We start from the raw sequence: 22237 nt of genomic DNA on the forward strand, positions 1-22237 counted from the left end.
AGCGGCTGGGAGAGAGCTAAAGCACGACGGGCCGCTCCTGAAATAGGCCCTCTTTTTCTTTTAAGCACAGCTCATTAAATGTTTGCTGGAAAAACAGAAAAGCATTTTCCACAGCGAGGAGGACATCCAAGAAAAGCCCTTTCGGACATAAATTGGCAAGAGGCTCCCAAGCATTTATCTTCAGCATAGAATGTGCTCTGTCAGGAGGGCTGTAACTAACAATACGCTGAAAAACACGCCACAGACTTCCACTGTATTTTATTTGGCACTAAGGGGTTATTCCTCAACGCAAAGTATTCGCAACTGGCATCGCTTAAACGAGAAATTACAACCTTCAAAAGACCTACTTAGCGTCAGCTGCACAAAGTACGGAATTTGCCACGGGCTTTGATGACAACAGATTATGCCCCATAAAAACGCTGCAAACACGCTCGGCTACAATGCTCGGCACGAGCTGCCGGTTCAGCGGGGGGATTGGGAATTCAGCACTTCCTGCCCCTTTCTCAGGAGGCTGCTGCTTGGTTTGGGATTGGTGGTATCCCTCTCTCTCCAGCTCGCTGCCGAGTTCAGCCAGGCTTGGCACGCAGCGAGATGGTTTCTGCAAGGGCCTCGCTAAGCTGATGGCTGCTAAGCTCTAAGTGGGCTGCAAAGACACCCCCAAGCTCGTTAGCCCCAGAGCTCATTAGGTTAAGGAGGAGTAGGAGAAGAGTATCCCATTCCTTCAGGCTGGATGGTCAGATGGGATAGACTGAGGTCAACAACACGGAGGTTTGGGAGCTCCATCACCTCCTGATCCTGCACAACTCAGCCACAAGGCAGCCTCCCTTCCCTGTCCCTGCATTATTCCCACCTCCTCGGGAGGAGGGAAGAGCTTTGCCACCAAACTCCTCAGGAAAAAGAAGTTTTTTCACTCTGGCTCCGGAAAAGGAAAAGCTCAGAGCTGGGAATCCTTGCTGGTGTTTGCTTGGGATGAATGCCGTGTCCACGCGGGAGAGCGCGCACGCCTGGCGAAGGGAAAGGCCATCGCTGGCTGCCTGCACTGCAGCAGGGCTAGCTTTAGTTAACCTGGAAAACGACACAGGGATTCTCCCAGTCCAGAAACAATCTCTGCCCCTCAAAGGGGGCTCCAGAGAGGTCAGTCCGAGCCAGGTTTTCCTGCCACAAACCTGGAGCCTGCTCGGTGAGCTGGAAAATGTTCCTGTCCCTCTGCTTGGCAAGAGCTTTTCTTTTTCCTTCCCCAGGCCGACAGAGACAGGGGTTTATTGGGCAGATACCCTTTGTTTACCTTGTCCTGGAAGGAGATTTAACCATTCACAGGACTTGTGTGGCACCAATAGAGAAGAAAGGGGAAAATGAGCTCTTCTTGCAGGCAGCTGCAGCCCGTGGCACGCGGCCTGCCCGCTCCAGCACTTGTAAATCCAGGCTGCACCAGTTAATCCCTGCTCCTGCAAGGCCAGGAATTGTCACCAGGCTTGAAATGAAGTGTATCTGTGAGTCTTTACTGGGCTGAGGAGAGGGGAGAGCTCTGCCATGGCTGTGCCGCTCCGAGTCGTTCATGCGCAGCAGGAGCAGCCAAAGCAGGACCAACTTAAATATTCAATATATTAAATATTAAATTAAATTAAATATTAAATATTCAGGCATCCTAAGCTGAGAACTGTGCTACTGCCCCTGCTGGAGATCAGCATCGACACAGGCTCCAGACTGGCTGTGCCTTCTCTCGGTGCATTCTCTGCTCCTTTTTTAACCTTAAAGCTGGCTGAGTCTCATCCTTCCGCCGCACACTGACGGAGTTGTGCTTTTTTCACCCCAGGTTTTAACACCACCCCAGAATCTGAAGCCTAAAATAAAAATAAAATAGATAACTGAAAGCTGAAACTTTTTTCACTGCTTGATGCTGCACTTCTTGAAATGGATTTCTCGGTCTCTTCTGAGCCAAGCTCCTTCACGGGGAGCTCTGTTTATCTCAGTTCTCCAGGTCAGAAGAAAACTCTAAAGTTCATTAGGATCTTGTTTCTTGTGTTTATTAGGATGTTATCAAAGACTTGGCAGGCCTCTCCAGACTTTCTGCACAAATTCAAATCACTATAACCTGTCTCACTTTGGCTCTGATGGCACAAAATGGCCTTGAACCACGCGGCTGTTTTATCTTTATATCCATTTTTACCCAATTAACAATGGACATGTGTATTGTTTTTATATATTAATAAATAAGTTTTCTATATCTACTTACATAACTAAAACTTTCAGCCCATCACTCTTTGAGCTCTTATAAACTGCAGAATCATGGAGAAGAAAGAAGAAGGAGAGCTAAGAACCACACCTTTTTTTTCCAACTTTACTCCATGTATTAAACACTCTAAAATCTGTATTTTTCACTTCAGTGACATACTAAACATCATACGACTTTCTACTTAAATTTTTTATAAATCCTGGTTTACCCAGACATATTTGGAAGCCTTTCTGTCAGTGACAGACAAGATTAATACCTTATTGGAGAACAGGACAAACAGAGAAATGTTGTTCCATTTTTGGATTCTTACAGAAAGCCATGGTCCTTCAAGGAGTCACAGCAACGCTGAGATTGGGCTTTGGTCTTGCTGTGCTGGAACATTCAGCCAGGAATTCCCATAAAGGCTCTGGGCACTCTGTTTAGTGAACCAGGCAAAAATTGGCATCCTGGTAGTAATGGCCTGTTGTTAAGTCAGTTGTTTTGTTTTAAAAGCTGAAGTGTTCCAGCCACTCACTTTCAGGTACAGAACTAAAAGTTGAAATGCCCCACTTTGAGGCAATGCACAGGAAAATTTCAGCCATTTCCTGGTCCACAATGGCAATTTCCATAGGGCAGAGCCTGGAAGACATACCCTAGGCTCCTTTAGGGAAAAAAAAAATAATAAAAAAAAGGCCTTTTAGATTTATTCTCCTTACACAGCGACTCGCAGGGAGACCAAGCCAACATCATCAAATGAGTGTCCCGGAATCCTGTTTTATTTCCCAACATCTGACGGGAAGGAGTGCATCAAACCGCTGTCACCCGCTGCCACGGGCTCATTCCTGCCCAGCTCACAGCGGATGCACGGACCTCTCCCAGCTTAGACACTGCTTTTAGTCAGCAGATACTTTAAGTGCCCCCTGATGAACAGAGACACTTTCCTGAATCAAAACCAACAGGAGGAAAACCCCAAGTCTCCACGCAAAATAAACTCAAGTCGTATTTCAACCAAATCAGGTCCCAGCATTAGAAGCATTACAGGAGCTGGAGATGAAAATCTCCTTTTAAGCTGGAAAACTCATCCCTGATGAAGGATGGATGAGTTACTAAAACAAATATTACATTTTCTTCTGGCTAACAAGACTCTGCTCAGGGGAGCTAAAATACTCCCAAAGATTAACATTTATGCACAGCTGACTTCAAGTCCTCTTGCTTGCTGAGCCCAGGCTGTGATAAAACCTACAGATTTCTCCCCAAACCCCTTCTGTTGGCCAGGCATTTGTTTCTCAGTTGCTCTGGCAGTTTTATGGAACCATAAAATACCAAAACTCTCCGTCCTGGGCATGGGTTACACCCTGGTTACCTGCCAGGGATAAAATCAGGTGTCCCATCCTCACCGCCTGCCTTGGGAGCCCTGGTGCTGCACTCCCCCAGAGCCATGCCCAGTGAGAAGGGTGCCCATGGCCACCCTAATCACAGATCTGCCCCATAGCTCCACCAGCACTGGCTGAAACAGGCCAGGCTGCCCCAAAACAGCACCAAATCCCTGCAGCTGCCCAGACTTTGGGATGTCCTGTCCCAGCGGACAGCCCCAGTTACTGAGGACTGTTCCACCTACTCCCCAGACTTCCAGTTTTCACACAGAAAGGGCTCTGACTTCTCTCAAATCCTTAAAGGAAATAGAGGAAATGAATGTGAAAGGTTTGAAACCCAAACACTTTAAAAGTTGCTACAGGTAGTAACCAAAGGGATTACAGGAGAGGAAATGCCTCCTCTTGGCAGAGATGCTGCTCCAGAGCCATTAGGTCTCCTGCTGTGGGTCTTGCCTTTAAACTGCAAAATAAAAAAGGAGGAAAAAGCTGTTGGAAAACCCCACCAAAGATTTGCTCCTCTCTTCTGCTTCCCATCTTCCTTACTCCCTGTGCTGGCTGAGCTCAAGGCTGGCTGTGCCTTCCTCAAAGCCCAGCTCGCCACACTGGAGCGAAGCGAGTCGAGGATGGGCCTCGGCACTTTGAAGCAGCCACAACAGAGAGGACATCCTCTCCTCAGGGATGTGCCACACGGGGCTGGCCCAGCCCTGGGGAGAGCAAAGCCAGCCTGGAATGTGTGGCAAGCAGGAGAGAGGCAGCGATGGAGAAGAAGCCACGGGGCAGAGCTCACAGCAGCATCCCGCAGGAGCTGGGAGTTCAGAGAGGAGATTGCCCTCAAATCCCAAATCCCTCCCTTCCAGACGGGCAGCCCAGCTTTCCCAGCTGGTTTCAACTGGCTTACCAGAGGAAATTCTTACAATGCAACACGCTCTTTGCCTCTGATGTCCTGGCAGTTTTTGAGGAATTGGCCAATTTCAACCGCGTTTTGACCATTCGAACAGCAATTGTGAAGATAATTCAGCTCCTATAAGTTTTTTGAAAACCTGGTGGCTCGGTAAAAGGAAAGAGGATTATTAATGCCAAGTAGCTGGGTGAGCCCAAGATTTTACAGACCCAAGAACCCAGAGTCTCACACTGCTGCTCTAACAAAACAAGGGAAAATCCCAGCAGAGCTCAGCGCAGGTTGCTCCATGGGCATCCCTGGAGATGCACAGTGGCAGGAGCAGCATTGCCACCCACTGCCACCTTCATGTAACCCCCACCTCACCTTCCTGGAAAGACTAGAGCTGGAAGAGCAGACCAAGCTCCAGATTTTGGTGTTTTTAAGTATTAATCGTGGGGAAAGCAGAGATGGAGATGATGGGGCTGCATCTGTGAGCCCTGCAGGGAGGGAACGCAGCCCCTGCTCCTGGGGGGATGCTGGCCACCCCACTCCGGCCATCCGTGTTCCATTCCCCGCTGCCACAGATCCTTCCGGAGGGCTTGGACCAGTAGATGGCACCAGAATAACAGAAAAGCCCCTCTGCATCTCCCCAAATCGTCCCGCAGCACCATCCCTTCCCCCAGCGCACTGGCACCCACCGATGGCTTTTAGCTCTCGATTTTAAAAGCCTGCTTAGAGCTGACTTCTTTGGGGCTTCGAAAAGTTCTACCATGCAAAATCCGGGAAAATAAAAAGAGATTTTTGCCTTTTTGAGGCTTATCAAATATCTCTCTCTCTCTCTTTTTTTCCCTTCTCCTTCATCTTAGATGCTGCTTTTAAATGAAACACAGAAACAAAGTACCCAAAGCAGTTGCTTTCTCCGTAATTGCTTTAATTTGGAGGCGGCTTCCCCTGTCCAGCCAGAATTGACAGAACTTCTCTGCCTGCTACATTTGAACAGAAAATCATTTTTCTCTCGATATAGAAGCAATTCACTTGAGAAGTGCCAGGCTTCATTTTTAGGTAGGAAGGTCCCCTTCTCTTTGGCTCTTGTGACTGTCAGAGGAAAGACCAGTGCTGCTTCACCTGCAGCTCCTGCTGTCAGCTAACGACAACATCCCTGACTCCAGCGCGTTCAGCATCATCTCAACCCTCTCAAAACAAGCAACAGGACCAGCTCAGGTCAGGGTGGGCAGTTTCTCCACGAGGTACCTGCCTCTCTCTTGCAGGTATGCAAGAATTTTTCTCTTTACAAAGAAGATGCCCCAAAACAGAATTAACAGCCAGTGCACATCCTGCAGCAAAATCCATCTGCGTCACAGAGAGTTTGTGGTACCTCCTGTGAATACCATCAAGGTGAATAAGTGTGTTTTCAGAAGGACCTGCCAAAGATGATGGTGGTCTCCAGGGATGGTCTCTGCAGCACAGGATCCTCCCAGGCCCTGTCTGAGCTGTGAGACACGACAAGATGTACGTGGGCACCACACGGTGACACCAAACACCCCGGAGATGCGGCCATGGCTCTGCCTGGGGCAGGTTTCACACGCTTAGGGAAGCACCAGGATTGATTCAGGAGCCTGAATCCTGCCTGGAGGATCTGGGACAAATTCAGAGACCACCTGACTTTTCACACCCAGACTGAATTTTGAACGTGGCTCAGCCCAGCAAAGCTTTTAAAGCACTTTGATTATTTTGATCTTTCCCCCACGTCCCTGTTATTAATCATACTGAAGGAAAGCATAATTCCTCCAAACCAAACCTCTTGCCAAACCATTTCTCTGCACATTTTTTACTCAATGTCCCTTCTAGGAACAGAACACATTTGGAAACCTCCACGACTCCATACTCCTTGGCCAGCAGCACACCCATGACCACATGTCCGCAGACGCTGAGCATCGGTGCTGGAAAATGACCGCGCCAGCGAGGTGGAGAAAGGCTCCCATTGCTCAGTGGTGGAGCAGAGAACCAGCCACGAGGGCTTTGCTTTATGAACCTTCCTGGAAAAGCTGCCCCTCTGCAGCTCTTTGGGCATTCCTGGTTTAGCAGCTCTTTCCCTGCTGGCCACAACTGAACGTGCAGCAGAGTGAGGACGCGGCGTGACTGCTCCGATCATCCCAACCCTGCAATCCCTCCTGCTCCCTTCCCTTGGTGCCAGGCCTGCACAGCCACCTCTGACCTCCCCAGGGAGCTCACCCCACCACTTCAGCCATGCTCTGTCCCACGAGGATGCTGAGCACCTTTATCCCTCTTCCCACCACTGATTAGATTTGCAGCTCTCCCTGTTTTCCTCATTCTACCCGAAGCTGGCAGGGTTGCAGTTACAGGAGACACCGCTCGCTCAGAGCTTAAACCTGGCCAGAAACAGCAGAAATCACACACACAACAGCCTGCTGCCTTCAGAGCTGCAGTGAACTCTGAAGAGGTGCTGAAATACAGGAGAAAGTTGGGCTATTCCCATGGCTGATGTTTTCCCTTCACAGCTCTGCAGAGGCTTTGCTATCTCTGTTATTCCCAACAGCGGGATTTGGGAGAGGGGATTGTCCCATAAACGTGTGGCAGCTGGCTCACATAAGGGCCTGAGTTCTGATCAGAGATGAGGACATTGCTCTCCTGTTGTGTTTCTCACTATGTTTTGGTTCAAACCTGTAAACAGACTCGTACCAAGCGGATCTGCATTCTCCATCTGGTCCTGTGTTCTGATTTCCTGGCAGGAACATCCCAGCCATGGGATTGTGCAGCACATCCTCTGTCCCTCGGCCAGAGCTGAGCTCCTCAGTTTCTGTGTGAGCCTCAGCCATAGCATTTCACCCAGTTACCCCACCAGTGAGACCAACAACTCATGGCTGACAAAAGCTGCTCTTCCAAAAGGCTTCCAGACATTCATGGATGCAGCAGCCAACGCTCTCCTTTGGAGTTATTTCTAGTGATTACACAGCATCTCACAGCTAAAAAATGTGTTTCCTACCTCCTTTGAATGCATGTCTGGCTTTTGCTCCCAGCCACTGGCTCTCATTCCACCTTCTTCTGATGGATTTAAAGGCAGGGGGGAGAAAGATTTCTACCTAGAAAGTCACAGAAACGTGGATTCCAATCCATCATCACAAGTGTCTGGAAGAACCCTTGGCACTGCGTGGCCCGAAAGGGACAGCGATACCTGACACAATCCCAAGTGCTCCCACTCAGAGTGGAGATCAGGGAAACAGAGCAGGGAGCAAAGTCCTTCTGAGGATTCCTGGAGAGCAGCACCATGGGTGCAGCAAGAGAGGCAGGGAGAACAGGGAGCCAGGCATCAAAAAGCAAGAAAACCAGGATTCAGCACCCAGCTCCACGCAGAGCTCTTCAACCCTCCCAGAACAAGGCAGCCCCTTCACTTGCTGGCTGTAACCTCCTCCAGACATCGTCTCTCTGCTCAGAGGAACACACAAAATACATCAAGTCAAAGATGAACCTGCCCAGACTGATGAAGGGCAGCTTTCTGAGGTGGTTTTCCTGCTAATCACATCCTAGTTTTTCTTTTCCATCATTCCACCCAGGGACTGTGACCCTTCCCCATCCTCACGCTTCCCCTCAGCTCGATGGGTGCCTCTTGCCCCACAGACATCCCAGCTGAACACAGCACAGCAACTTGCCTGGAACGTGGGGGAAACTCAGGGGCAGCACCATTGTGTTGGCCAGAAAAGATGAAATTCAGGATTAAACAACCCCACTAAAGTTTAGTTCCCACTAAAGTCACACAGCCACTGAAACCTGGGAGGATTCCCCTCCTGAGGTAGGATGAGCTCTTTGCTGTTTATTCCTTGAGATGTTTGTCTCCATCAGAGCTGTGATTGAAGTCTCAGCAAGGTTTCCTTCCAGGGAAATCTCTTTCAAGGTTTCCTTATCCTCTCTAGACCTGGGAGGATTTCCCTACTGCCTCACTTATATCTGCAACAGCAGTAGGGGGGGTTGGAAATCAGTTTATACTTGAGGCTGAGTTCTCTCAGCCTCTTTTTTCCTGCTAAACTGGAGCTGGAGCTGTTTTTACCCACCTGGAGCCCTCCCCCTGGCCCAGCAGCACAGTGAGAGGATGCCCCACCAGCTGTAGGACATGCTGGGGGTGAAAAACATCTGCCTCTCATAAAGATGTGGCGTTTGCATCGAGCAGGAGAGCTGGTCCAAGGCCAGGCAAGCAGATTTGCAAAGAGCATGGATCCTCAGCGCCCCGACAGAGCCTCTCTGCTGCCAGCTCATCCCCCCTGGCACTTGACAGAGCAGATCCCGTGCTGCCCTCCCTTCCAGGGCACCACACAGAAACACTGAGCTGTGATGTGGGGAAATCTCTGTGATCTCACCAGAGGAGCACGGGCAGCCTCTTCCCCCAGCAAGCCAAATGTCTCTACTGGGAATCACTGGTGGAGACGAGCCGGATCCGTGGCAGGGCTCCCGTGGGGGAGCAGCTCTCCCGCAGCTGGAGGGCTTGGCTGGTGGCAGGGCATTGAGCAGGAGGGTTAGCACCAAAATAGGTCATTAGTGAGCGACGTGGGGTTCTGCATTCTTCTCCAGGCCCCGCTTTTTCCTAACGGGAATGCCTCAGAAAACCCAGTGGGGGGGGGGTTGGGGAAGAGGAATTTACAGTTCCCTTCCAAAAACCAGTCTTTGTTTGTTTGATCGTTTTTTTAAATGATCGAGTAACTTGTGAATACATTTTCTGATGATTCCCACATCCTCCCAGCTGGAGAACGGTTCATGAACAGACTCCAAGCTCTGTAAATGAGCTTGTTAGTCATAAGTCTTCAAACAGGCTTGATAAACAACTTTCAGCCTGCAGGATATTCATCAACCATTCTGTCTGCCTGGTCTCCTGACACTAATTTATTATTTACAGTGAGAGATCCCTCTCCTAAATCACAGGTGATTGTTTCTTTTTACTGATTAGTTGATTTAAAAAAAAAAAAATATAAAAAAAATTGAGGAGAAACAATGAAAAACAAATCACAAACAAGCACAGTGCTGCAAGCATTTATTCCTGAGCAGTCCTCCTAGTTTCCATGACACGTATCAGAAGTTTTCCAAATGAAACAAACTCTAAGTTAAACGATCTTTTTTGGCCAAACATTCAAGAGCAGCCAAGAGCCAAGAAAAGGAGTGTGACCATCCCAAGCAGCCACTGGGAATTTCACTGCCTGCCACCAAACGCTCTGGGGACCTTCCAGCTGATGGGCATGTGCTGCTCCCTGCATCCTTTGGGCTTGTGGAGAGCCCAGACACCTCAAGATGTTCAGGAGATTCACATCCATGTGCAAAAATCCAGCCCTGAAGACTCTTCCAGCCCACAGGTGGGTTCACACAGCTCTCGCCCCACGGGCTGCACTCAGGAGCATCAGGTGGGGTCCCTGCAGGAACAAACCTTGCTCCAGATCATGGAAAGGGATATTCTCAGTGCTAACTCCACAAAGACAAGAGGATGAAGTAGAAGATTGCTGGGGATGGTGAAGAAGGAGGAGAATCTTTCCAAATTGCTGTTTAAGCCAAGCTCTTAAATAACACTTATAGCCAGAAAACTCCAAAGCCCCTAACGAGGGTCCAGGGCTGCACCCAGTTATAGTGGCAGGAAAACTGAGACATGGCAAGGTGATCCTGGTCAAGTTCTGGCAGTACACAGAGAAACAGACCTCAGGATTCTGTGGCCAACATACAAAGGCATATTTGAGGGACAAAAGACAGGCTGGGTCATCTGGTCTGATGTTTGGAGGGAGAAGAGCCCTTCTGTTCCAACTGAGATTTTGGGTGAAAGCCTTTTCTGGGTAGGCTGCTCCCAGCACCAGCACACAGCTGACCCTAAAAACCTGTCCTGCAGCTCTCCCAAGTGGAGTGACCCTCGCTGTCTGGGGAACACACGGAGCAAACTCCCTCCTCAAGGGGCTGCCCTGTGTGTGCATCAAATCCACGGCGTGCTTCCACCTCAGCTCCCCTGGGGAGACACAGAGACCCATCAGCACTCACAACAAAGGCAGCAGCACGCAGAGTTCACCCCTGGGCTGGTCTTGAGAGCTTTTCTGCTCTCCCTCAGTGTGAAATCACCAAAGCATTTGCTCCGACAAGCTCAAGGACTCAGCACTGGACAGGCAGCCTTCCCTGGGACACAGCCTGGTCTCCAGCCCTGTCAGCACAGGAACCATCCACCCCAAGCAGGAGCTCTGTGCTGGACTCACAAACCTCTGCTCTGTGCCCTCCACCCAGGGGTAAAGGGGAGGCTGCTGGCAGGACAACCAGCACGGAACGCTCCGGGCATTTCAGCCGCAAGGTAGGAACAGGGCTGTAAAGCTTTATGGAAACCAGCCCAGGCATCGTGGGGACAGGAGCTGCCTGCAGAGCCACCAGCAAGGCCAGATCTCTGCAGCAGCAGGCCCAGAGCATTAACACTCTGTTTTCACTGTTACGGCTCAGGCACTTTTCCCTTTTAAGTCCAATCCATCCCCACAGAGCCCCGACGCGGCTGAGCTGACACGGGGAGAAGTGACAGCTCTTTGAAAGCTGCAAGCATCCCCCTTTTTATTTTTTTTAAAAAACAAATGTGGATCGTATTAGCGACACTTCCAAAAAAAGAAGATGATTTCCAGAGGCACAGCCCAGCTCTCCCACCACTCATTCACCAGCCACGAGCAAAACCCAGAGCAAACGAATTATTCCATTCCCCCGTGAGCTCAAAACCAACTCAACCTTCACTGCACCTACACTGAGAGGGCTGGAAGCTCCTTGGATGCTGCCACCCTCCGTTGTTCCACCAGCACCAGGCACCCTGCTTTGATCCCAGTGCCCTGCTGCTCCCTTCAGAGCCTGATTCCCTTTTCCAAGTCTGCCCACTCAGCAGCTGCTGCTGGCAATTCCCTCTTGCCCCAGACTGGCAGGGCCACGGGTAACTTTGATTTCGCTTTGGTCAAGGAGGCCACAGGAGAAGTTCATCTGCTGGTGGGCTCAGAGTAGGAAGCGACGTCCCCAAGCTCCTGATGAGTTCCAGCTCTCGGTGCAAAAGCAGTTTTGCTGCCTGAGCAGCTCATCAAGACGTGGAGAGGGTCCCAGCCAGATCTTGAGCGTCTCTTTGGATGTTTGCCCTGCCCAGCAGTCTTGCTGACTGGCTGGAGTTTCTCCTGTAGGAAAATTTCTCCAGCCAGAATGGGGGGAAATTTGGGTGGAATATGAATTGGATGCTGCAATAGGATGTAGTGATTTGTTAAGAGCGCAGCTGGCTCCCTTTGCCTCTCATCTAAGCTTCCCTTCCAGGAACACAAGGCACCAGGATGTCCTGGGCTGCCACCCCAAGGCAAATGTTCGCTTCATATGGGCACGTATGAAATCCAGACTGTCTGGGACAGTGCTTTAAACACTGCTGTAACCTTTTCTCAGCCTCTGGAGGTGAGAGAGGAGCCCTGAACACTATCAACACTGAAAACGAAGCTCCCTGGCTTGCTCATCAGGCTTCTCTTCCCTCCTGGCCTTCACAGACTCACCCTTGCAGATGCCAGGCTTTCCACTGCAGGAGGTGGCCCTCAGCTTTGGCACCACTGCTCCCTTCCCCTCTCAACCAGAATCCTCCAGACATCCTCACTTGAAAGGAACTTCTCTCCCGTGATGCCCCCAAAGTGCAGCAGGAACAGGGCAGGGAAGGAAACACAGGGCAAACTTACATTTACATTTACTTACATTTACAGCGCAGAGGTGAGCGGGGCCGTGAAAAACTTCAAATTATCTCCAGCTAAGGAATAAAACAGAATTCTTCCCTGTGAGGCTGGTGAGGGCCTGGCACAGGGTGCACAGAGAAGTTCTGGCTGCCCCTGGATCCTGGAAGTGTCCAAGGCCAGGTTGGACAGGGCACCTGGGATAGTGAAGGTGTCAGGGCTGGAACTGGATGATCTTTAAGGCCCTTCCAACCCATTCTGGAATTCCATAAAACCATTCACAGCTGGAAAGCCCCTGAGCTGCTGAGGAGCTCTGGGAGCTGTGCTGGCCCTGGACAACGGGAAAACTGTCCCAACACAGGGGGCCAAAGGACAAATCCCTACATTGTAGGGCTGGTGGCATCTACATCTATACCTGTAACACAGAGCCTCCGTAGAGATTTCCAGTGGATTTCCAGTAAGAGCTCAGATTTCTGCTGCATTTCCCCCTCAGGAGGAGCCATCCTTCTCTCCAAACCTTCCAAACCCTCTGGGATTTCACCCCTCCTTTGAGCTGTCTGCTCTCCCACCAGAGCAGCCAGCAGGTTCTGAAGATATTTCCCACAGGTTTTTCTTGGGGGAACCAGCCTTAAAACCTGCTCCACCACCCAAGCAGAAGCTGAAGAGCTTTTCTATACCCTGTAAAGCCAAGAGGACAGTTCAAACATCAGAGCTGTGGACAACAGCTCCTCTAGCCAGACTGTGATGATTCTCAGTTCAAATCTCCGTAACCCACCCCAAAATCCAAGCCTCCTTTAGGAAAGGCGAGCAGGGTGGGGAACCAGCAGTGCAGTGATTCATCCTCCCCAGAAACAGAGGCCCAAGTCTGGAATACTGTGACACTTGGTAAATATTCGTGATGTACTTCATTATGCAACAGAGGCCCAGCAGGAACACAGCTCCCTCAGGGCTACTTAATATGGGTTTCAAAAACGATTAAATATATCATAAACAACTCTCAAGCAGGAATAAACACCTATAATCCCATCAAGTCATTCTGGTGATGTCAAAAACCATGGGAGTCAACTCGGTTACCGAGGGGAAAAATAAAAATACATCCTTGAAGGAATTACAGTCCTGTGTCTGCCTTGTCAAAGACCCAACTCTCCCAGCCCCTCCTGCTTATGCTCTGTCCGTGTTCTTGCTCTTTTCCTTTCAGGCTTCCTCACATCACAGATTTTGATGAATTCTGCACTTCTGCTGAGTTTTGAAGGCAAAAGGATTGAGCTCCTGACTGCAGACAGCAAAACCGTTCCGTGCCCTCACAAAATCACTCCACCAGCCAAAATAAAAAAAAAAAAACGAAAAAGGACTTTTTTTGCATGACTCAAAGCTGCTGGTCAAGTCTTCAAACACTAATACTCATCAACTGGCACACACATAAGTGGTCCATTGAATCGCATGCAATGACTCGTGTGAGTAAGGCCTGCACAAATTAACCCTGAGATAATATTTTCCCATGCAATCACTGCTTTATACATCATCAAAAAGATGGAAAATAGACTGGCTAGCAGTGGAAACTCGGTGCAGATGACAGAAAGCTGATGTTCATTAAAAGAGTTCGAGCAGTTTAAACCAAACCTTTCAGTTTTATGAGAGATTTCAAAATCTAATTTTCATGGAAATGTTTTCATTACATTAAGGGGGGAAGGAGGGAACGTAAAAACCTTCGGCGAAATCTTTTTCAAATTAAAAAGTTGGAAGCTCTGAGTGGATGGATTGAAAACACAAATACCATCAGCAAATTATGAGACCATGAGAACCAGGAAGCAAAACTGATTCTGATCAAAAAAGTGAAATTCACAAACAAATAGAAGTTTCTTCTCACCCATCAAAAGGAAGAGCACTCACAAACAGAGCCAGCTCCCTCCTCTAAATTCACATGGCTCTTTTTCCTTTGCTAATAACAGCACCTTGACCACTTTCATTTATTTCTTTGTGCCTTTTTAAGACTCCAGATATGTGGCAGAGCCACATTCCCATCTCCTGTCTTTGTCCAGAAGCTGCAGAAATTTACAGAACAAACACAAAACATTTTCCCACTTCAAACTGCAGGATTCAGGGATGCAAGGAAAATATCTGACACGGCGATACTCGCTGCAGTAACCACGCATCTACCAGCCTGAGGCCAAAAATCAGACAGATACACCCCAGGAACATAAATGGAAAGGGGTTAATCCAACTCCTAACAATTCCTTGGTGTTAGTTACCTGTTGCTCAACCTTTAGTCAAGCGAACTCTCCTCAGAGCCTCGAGGATACGCGCAGCGGAACCGGCACGCGCAAAGATTTTCCCGACAAAGAACCGCGCTTTTCACGCGGATATTTTAAAACAAGCGCTTTAAAAATCAATAATGATCTGATCCTCGCTTTTCCTGCATCGGTTTCTGGAAGAGGAGAACTCTGGAGAGTTTATCTTGAGGGAGATTCGTTGCTGTCTGTGGGGATTGAGGCACTGGCCGGACTCCCCGGCTCACCCCGGTGTAACCTGTGGACACCGGCACCAGCTGCTGCCCGAAGATTCTTTTTCCATCAGCAGGACAAGACAGGAAGAAAACTCCTAGGTTTAATCAGCTTTTCCCTCCTCTATCTATTGGTTGTACATCCCCTGTCTACAGACTCAGCATCTTCTGGGAATAAAGGCTGTGATTTACTAACAAAAGAAATGCTTAATACTCCAGGATAAAGCAGAGGTTTACGAAGAAAACCCTGCAGTTGTCCCTGGCGCTTCTTCTCGCCTTCATCCTCAGCAACCCAGCAGCCCAAGGAACTCCTTTCCACATTTCCAAGGAGTGACAGAGCTTTTCCACCTCTTTTCACGAAGGCATATTTTTGTTTTGTGAAGGATGGGGAGGCACAGACAATTCAGTACTCAGACACACTCTTTTACTCCCGCAGCAACCTCACTCGTTCTGATTAGAATAAGGCAATTAAGGCAAAATCAGCAGCCATGTGGGAGCAGAGCAAAGCCCTGCAGCTCAGGATCCTGTTTCAGACAGCCAGGAGCAGCAGTCAGAGAGGGTTTAAGCCCAGGAAGCAAGGGAGAGATCTCTGCCCCAGCTCATCCTTCCAGTCTGTATTTGGAGGCTGCCTCCAAACCCTGCTGCGGTGAGAAGCCAAACTCAGCCCTCCCTGAATTTGTCAGTCCTTTCTTGAAATTCACCTATTTCTGATCTCTGCAAAATCCCATCACCAAACAGTGAGAAAAAGCTCTTCCTCAACCTGCTGCCAGAGAAGAGGGGCTGAAGCCACACTGAAGCTCTGCTTGACCTGCCTGAGCAGAGGAAATCACTCACCTTGTCCCAGCAGGGTTTCTGGGATTTCCTGGAGAAGCAGCAGCAGCACTGCTGAGGGGTCACAATGCTCACTGGGACAGAAAAAAAAATCATGGGGGGACTCAGGCAACCTGTGGCCAGCTTTAATTGTGGATCAGCCTGATAGAATCTGTCAGCCCCCTGACTGCCAGTACTTTTATACTGAAGAGAGATTAAAGGACAGCAATAACCCCAAAACACAGAACTTGAGCACGTAATGGACTGCAGCACGGTTTATTCACTCCTTACAAAACAAATCCCAGCGTAACAATTTTTCTTTTGCTGTTCATGCTTTCTCCACACCATTTTATGAGCCATCAACAGTGAGTTTCAAACAAACCAACCAAGAACAACAAGAAAAAAAAATAAAAATAAAAGAAAAAGCAGAAGGCAAAAATCTAAAAAAACCCAAACAATTGAGAATTACCCCAGAGCCACAAACTCTGGGAGCCCACAGGCAACTGACAGGTTTCTGTCACCCTCAAAGGGCACAAAAGCAATAGGAGCTCACTGCCTTTTCTAGGAAACTTGGGGGATCCCCTCAGCTGAGCTGGGACTGCATTTCCATCCCAGCTTTAGCCAGGGTTAGTGACAATCGTGCTATCATTAACAGGTTATTTTGTGACAAATTGGAAACTGGGATTGCAAAGCCTTCCCAGCTAAGCAGCAGAGGCAGGGAGGTTTGCCCTGATGTTTATCAGCTTTTAGAGGAAGGTGTTCAGAGGCAGGAGTTGGAGTTGGTGAGAATGACAGCTCCTTAACCCACGGACAGCTCTCCCTGTAAATATTAGAATCACAGCTACTCCCAGGAATGTTTTCTTCTTTTTAATAAGAGAAATGTTTTACCCTGAACCTCTCTCAAATAAAATAGTGGTGAAATAATTCCTTCAATTTCAAACGTCCAAATAAAACCTTTTGTCATTTCTGCGGCAAACTACTCTTAATTTCTGTTTACAAAAACAGCACAAATAATTTGGTTTTTCACTTCAGTCTGGGACAGAAATCAGTGGCAGATCAGCTGTTTTTCCTTCAGGTTGGAAGAACATTTTTAGTATTCTTGAGAAATCCACGATTTCTTTGAACGGCTTTTCCCTTTTCTCACTTAAAAACACGGAGAGTAACTGAGCCCCGTGTTAGCTTTTCCACCGAACCAGTTCTCATTTTTCACCGAGAAAAGAGCTCATACTTCTGTTGCATTTCCTAACTCCAGTCCTCTTCCTGCCTGGATTGCAGAGCACTTCACAGAACACATGCAGCAGGTAGGGAAACTGAGGCACGGAGCCTCCAGGGACGTGCTAAATGCATCCATGAGAGAGTCAGAAAACCCTGATGCCAGTTCTGCCCAATAAACCTGGGAGAATTTATTCCTCCTCCTTTCTTTTCTTTGTCGTTGCTTACTTTAGAATACTTCTAAAACTTTCTAATTCACCGCAACGGTATTAAAACTTTTATAGATTTATATAATTCATAAATCCTTTGAAGCTGTAGTTTGGTCCCTGCTCAGTAGTGCTGGCTACAAAACAAGCCCTGGAACTGCTTTTTTGGGGGGTTCTTTACATGTTCTAAAAGCAAGGTGAGTGTTGGTGAAATGCAGTTTTCCCCTTTTTCACGCTGCTCAAGCTCACAGTTGGCAAAGGGTAAAATCAGGAGTAAATCGGAGTAAATCAGGAATAAATCCAAATTAAATATGATAAACTAAATTAGGTACAGAGCAGAAATAAAATAGAAAAACAAACTTGTCTGCTTTTGATATCTCGGGGATTCTCCAGCGGCACAAAGAGCTGAATCGGGGGCAGCCGCAATCGCTGCCTTCCCCACTAAAATACACACTTTTAGAGGTAGAAATTGCACTTTTTCGGGTCCTGGGAAGGGAAATATTTTTTAGCCGTGTCCCAGCGGCGGTCGGTGCGGCTCTCGGGGGGCAGAGGAGCCGCTCCTGGAGGATGCTCCCCGCCGGGAACGCATCCGGCCGGGCTCGGGGATGCCACGGGCGCTCCCGCAAGGAGCGGCTGCTTTTGGGAAGGTTTCCCTCTTCCCCAGCTCGGTTTCCTTCGGAATACCGAAAAAATCACGTCGGATCCATGGGGGAAAAGAGGGTCGGAGGCGGCTCCCCTCGGGGGAAAAAAACAACAACAAAAAAACCAACAAAAAAAAAATCGAAAAGCGAACGAAAATTGCAATTGGCGTTTTCGTTCGCTTCTCGTTCCGTTTTGGTGTTTTTTCCCCGTTTTTCGCCGGGAAGCTCCCTCGGAAGCGAGCCCGTGTCCGCAGCCGCGGCCAGCCCGGACCCGCACGGAGCTCCCGGGCAGTCCCTGCGGCAGGGGATGTGATTATTTTAACAGAGAGCGGGGTGAAGGGGGGTTACTGACCCTGCACACCCCCATCAGCCTCCCTGACAGCGCTGCCCTTGGAAAACAACACGCTGCGCTTGGAAAACGCCGCCCCATCCCGCCGGGCTGCTGCTCCACGGTTACCCGAGATGCCGAGCTCGGACTCTTCGGGACGGGCACTTCAGAGTCGGCTCTGCCCCCCTGTCCTGCCCCCCTGTCCGGGTCGGAGTCAGGGAGAACCGGGGCCCGGCGGGGAGGGAATCTGCGGCTCCGCTCGGGAGCCTCGCACGCACCCTCGGGAGGTTTGCGAGCCCCGACGCTCCCGGCAGGGGCATCGCACAATGCCGGAGCCCATCCCCATCCCTGAGTCCCGCAAAAGCACGGCGCAGGGCCGGAGGGACGGGCGGATGGAGGGGATGGATGGTGGGATGGAGGGGATGGATGGTGGGATGGAGGGGATGGATGGTGGGGATGGAGGGGATGGATGGTGGGGATGGAGGGGACGGATGGGATGGATGGTGGGATGGTGGGGATGGATGGTGGGGATGGATGAAGGGATGGAGGGAGGCTCAGCGCCTCGCCCCGTCCAGCCAAGCGCCGCTCTCAGCCCGGCCGGGCCCTTGGAGGAGGGGGCCGATGCTCCCCGGGATGTTCTCCGCTTCCCCACAGGGTGCAGGAGCCACGGCACGGGACCCGACGGGCGAAGGGCAGCTGGCTGGGGTTAAACAAGGGTGGGTGCCGACCCCGCCGGGCTCCCCGCACGGCCGGGAAGGGCGGCTCGGGGAGCGGGGGAAGCCGGGCTAAGCGCCGCTGGAGCCCCCCTCGGAGCCGGCCAGAGATGGAAGGGGAGGATGTCCCCGCACTTACTGTCCTGCTGCGGGGTGTCGCTGCCGCTGGTCAGCCCGGGGGACTCCAACAAGCTCCGGCCGGGCTCGCCGCCTCCCTCCTCCGCCTGGGCGGCCACCATGTCGCCCGCCTCCTCCAGGTCCAGCAGGTGACTCACGGAGAAGTTCTTCTTGGCTTGTAAATTGTCCAGGCCGGCGGGGCCGTCGAGGCGGGCGGGCAGCAGGGCCTGCCTCTCCATGGCGTGGGCATAGCTGGACGCCATGGTGCCGAGCGGGGCTTTTCTGCCCTCGCCCCCCGCGGGCGCCCACCGCCCCCCGGCCCCCCAGCCGCCGGCCCTGCGAGGGGGGGTGGGGGGTGCGCAAGGAGAGGAGCGGGGGAGAACGGGACCCGACGGCGGCGGCTAGGGAAGCCCGAAGGGGAGGGGGTAGGGCCGGGCTTAAAACAGGCCGGAGGGGAGAGGCGGCGGCCGGCCCGGGGCGCCGGGAGCTGCCGCCGGCCGAGAGGCGCAGGGCGGCTGTGGGGCCGCTGGGGCGGGTGCGCCCCGTCCTCTCCGCCCCCGCTGCCGCCGGCTCCGCTCCCTCCGCCCCTGCGCTGCCCTCCCCTCCCCTCCTGCCCGCACTTCAAACGGCGGGGGCGGCTCCGCTCCGCTCCGGGCACCCGCGGGAGGGCGGCCCCGGCGGGACGTGGCAGCGGGAGCCCCCGGGGAGCCCCCGGTGCTGGGCAGGACCCCCCCTTTGTCAGCCGGAGCTGCACCTGGAGGGGAGGGTGGGGTGGGGTGGGGAGGGTGGACGCGCCGCTGGGGCTGGGGAGAGAGAAATAGCGAAAATGAGAAATGCAGATGAAAAGGTGAGCAAGGGTAATGGAAGAGAAAGTGCGAACAGGACAGCGGAAAGGAAGAGGGGAAAATAGAAAAGAAAAACAAAAAAAAAAAGAGGAAGAAAAAGTGCAGCAGAGAACTGAGAGAAACAGACCAAAAGGGGAGTAAAGTGAAAAAAGAACAGAAGGGAAGAGAAAAATAAAAGCAAAAAACCGAAGACGCTGTCGGAGCTGCTCGGGCCGGCAAGCAAAGCGTGTGGTGGCCCTGGTGGCCCCCGGGGACAGGGACAGGACAGGTAGTGGCCCTCGGAGCTGCCGCAGAAGGGCCCCAGGACAGGCGAGGGGCCGGAGCCGCGGGCCAGGAAAGGCCGCTGGAGCCGGGGCTCCGAGCTGCCACAGCCAGCCCACAATTTCCATCCCCCCTGATCTGGGGAAAGAACATTTGATGCCATCAAAGGGCTCCAGATTGAAAACAGATGTGCTTCCCCGAGCCTCTCCATGCATTTAATTAAGGCGCAGGCATGGAGGAGACATTTTCATCATTAGTTTGCTTTCAGCCCCCCCCCCCCCATCCCAGTTTACCCTTTGCAGTCTCAAAGACCCAAAAGAGCAGGGCAGGGCTGCAGAACTCTGCTGTTCCCTGTTCGGGGGGTAGACAAAACTGATGGGTACTGGGTGGAAAGGCCAAAAAAACCCCCAACTTTGGGACAAGTTGTGCGTCTGCACAGGAGAGTGTGGGTGTACAAGCACCCAAAATGCTGTGGGTGCATCTCTGTATCCAGCACAGAGTGACTTTTTCTGCATCTGAGGGAGGATTTGCGTGCTGTCCTGTGGTATGTGTTCACATGTTGGATGGGGAGGGAGTTGTGCCTTCACATGGGTGTGCAAAGCTGTGTCTGACTGGTTTTTGTATACTGGCATCTTGTACCCTGGCTCTCTGGGTTCAGGCAAGGCAGGGTGAGTGGTCACCTGTACACACCCTGATCATGAAATGCCCTTTTCTCTGCCTTTCCCAAATACCTGGCTGCTGCCTCCTTTCTTGGTGAGCTGGGCTTTACCCTCTTTTTCCCTGATCTGCTTCAGGTGGATGTTGCAGCTGGCTTTCCTGAGTGGGTGCTGCAGAGACCCAGCCACAAACATCCCTTTCCACGGGCACTGGGGTCTGCTCTCAGCCTTGGGGGTGTCAGCAGGAGCCACAGAAACCAGACCAAGAGGTCTCTGTGCCACCTTCAGCAGTGGCATCACTGACATCCCTGATGAGATCTCCCCATGTCTAAGTGCATCCTTCAGACAATGCTCCCTCCCAGCCCTGGCTTTGGGAATGCAGTCTGAATTTCCCCTGGGAAGAGGAAGAGCCCAGCTCCAAGACTGAGGCTTAATTCCAATATAAGGTGCCTGATTCACATTCTGAACGTGACCTGAAGCCCTCCTTTCCCAGGTGCCTCCTGCAACACCACTGCATTTCTGTCACTGGGTGGGATGGACGAGCTAAATCCAGTGGGAACTCTGACAACTCTGTCTGTCCCAGAAGGAAGGAGACTGGGAGCAGTGGGCAGCCTTCAAAACTGCACAGAGCTGCAGTTCATCTCTCAATTATCTCTGTTATTATTACCCTTTTAGCATTCCACAGGCCATCAAGAAGTTGATCAGACATTTATTTCCTGCCTCACCGTTGCTCTGCTGTCAAGCTGCACAGGTAACTCCCTTTCCTGCCCATCTTCCCATCCCACTTTTCCTCTCCAGCCCCATTGCTCCCTTTCCCAGCTGTCCAGAAAATGCTTGTCTTCTGCTCACACTCCCAGCAGGGCAGGAGCTTCTGAGCTACTTCTGCCAAGGGTGAAGAAGAAAAAGCCCAAAAGTCCTGAAACAGCCAGAAATCTGCCAGGTAAAGCACCCACAGCTGAAAGGCCCAGCCTCACACCACAGCCAGACCCCAGTTTAGCCTTTCCTGCTCTCAAAAGTAGTTATCATTTTGAAGGACATCAGTGAGACTCACCAGCTGGAGCCTTGCCTCAAAACCTACCTCCTCTATGCTGTGATCATGTTCAAGTCTGGGAGAAAGTGAAGCAGAAACCACAAACCCCCCCCATTTTCCTTTCCCTAGCTGCATTTCAAGAAGGGGAAACCCAAATATCTGCATCTCTGCAGATGACCAGCACATTTTGCTTCTGCTTTCTTTTCTCATGGAAAATCACAAGCACCCCAAAATGCCAGTGAGAAAGTCCCTAGCTGGAGTGTAGTTTTGATTCTTGATGTTTCCCATGAAGTCCAGCACCAGCTACTCCTGTGGTTCCCAGCTCCAAAATCTGGGCTGCCCAAATATAAACCCTCAGAAACAGGACCTAACAAGCCTCTCAAGGATCTTGGAACCAACAAGAAACACCCAGAGCAGATGAGCAGCTGTAAAATCCCTGTGGCAGCTCAAACACCTTGGGGTTGGCATTGGTGGGATGCAGGAAGGTGCAAAGCACTGAGAAAGACAAACCTTCTTCACTGACCATCAACACCACATTTTGTAGCATAGATTGCCCCCTTCTTTCAGGTGCTCTGAATAGCTTTTCTTCCACCTGGGTTTAAATAAAAGAAACCAGGCAGAAGAACCTGTGATACTCAGGTGTGTGTCACAGCCCTGAGGTGAAGAAGTGTTTTGCTCAGTGAGGGAAAGTCCTTCGGGTCTCTCCTAATTCATTTTCAGTGTGTAAAGTCTTAGAGCCCTTTTTTAATCTGCCAAATG

The 22237-nt window shown here is 51.0% G+C and overlaps 1 protein-coding gene across 1 annotated transcript in view; it reads right to left on the minus strand.

Moving 5' to 3' along the window:
- Positions 1-19187, minus strand: part of PRRX1 (paired related homeobox 1) — a 35789-nt gene extending 16602 nt beyond the window's left edge. Inside the window, exon 1 of the mRNA XM_005528668.3 lies at positions 18709-19187. Coding sequence (XP_005528725.1) covers positions 18709-18949 — 241 coding nt within the window. The 5' untranslated portion in view covers positions 18950-19187. The remainder of the gene's footprint in view (positions 1-18708) is intronic.
- Positions 19188-22237: the final 3050 nt, after the last annotated feature.

The sequence above is a fragment of the Pseudopodoces humilis genome, chromosome 10, assembly GCF_049639895.1.
Source record: "Pseudopodoces humilis isolate 2021_Gansu_Grassland_sample_001 chromosome 10, ASM4963989v1, whole genome shotgun sequence".
Classification (NCBI taxonomy): Eukaryota; Metazoa; Chordata; class Aves; order Passeriformes; family Paridae; genus Pseudopodoces; species Pseudopodoces humilis.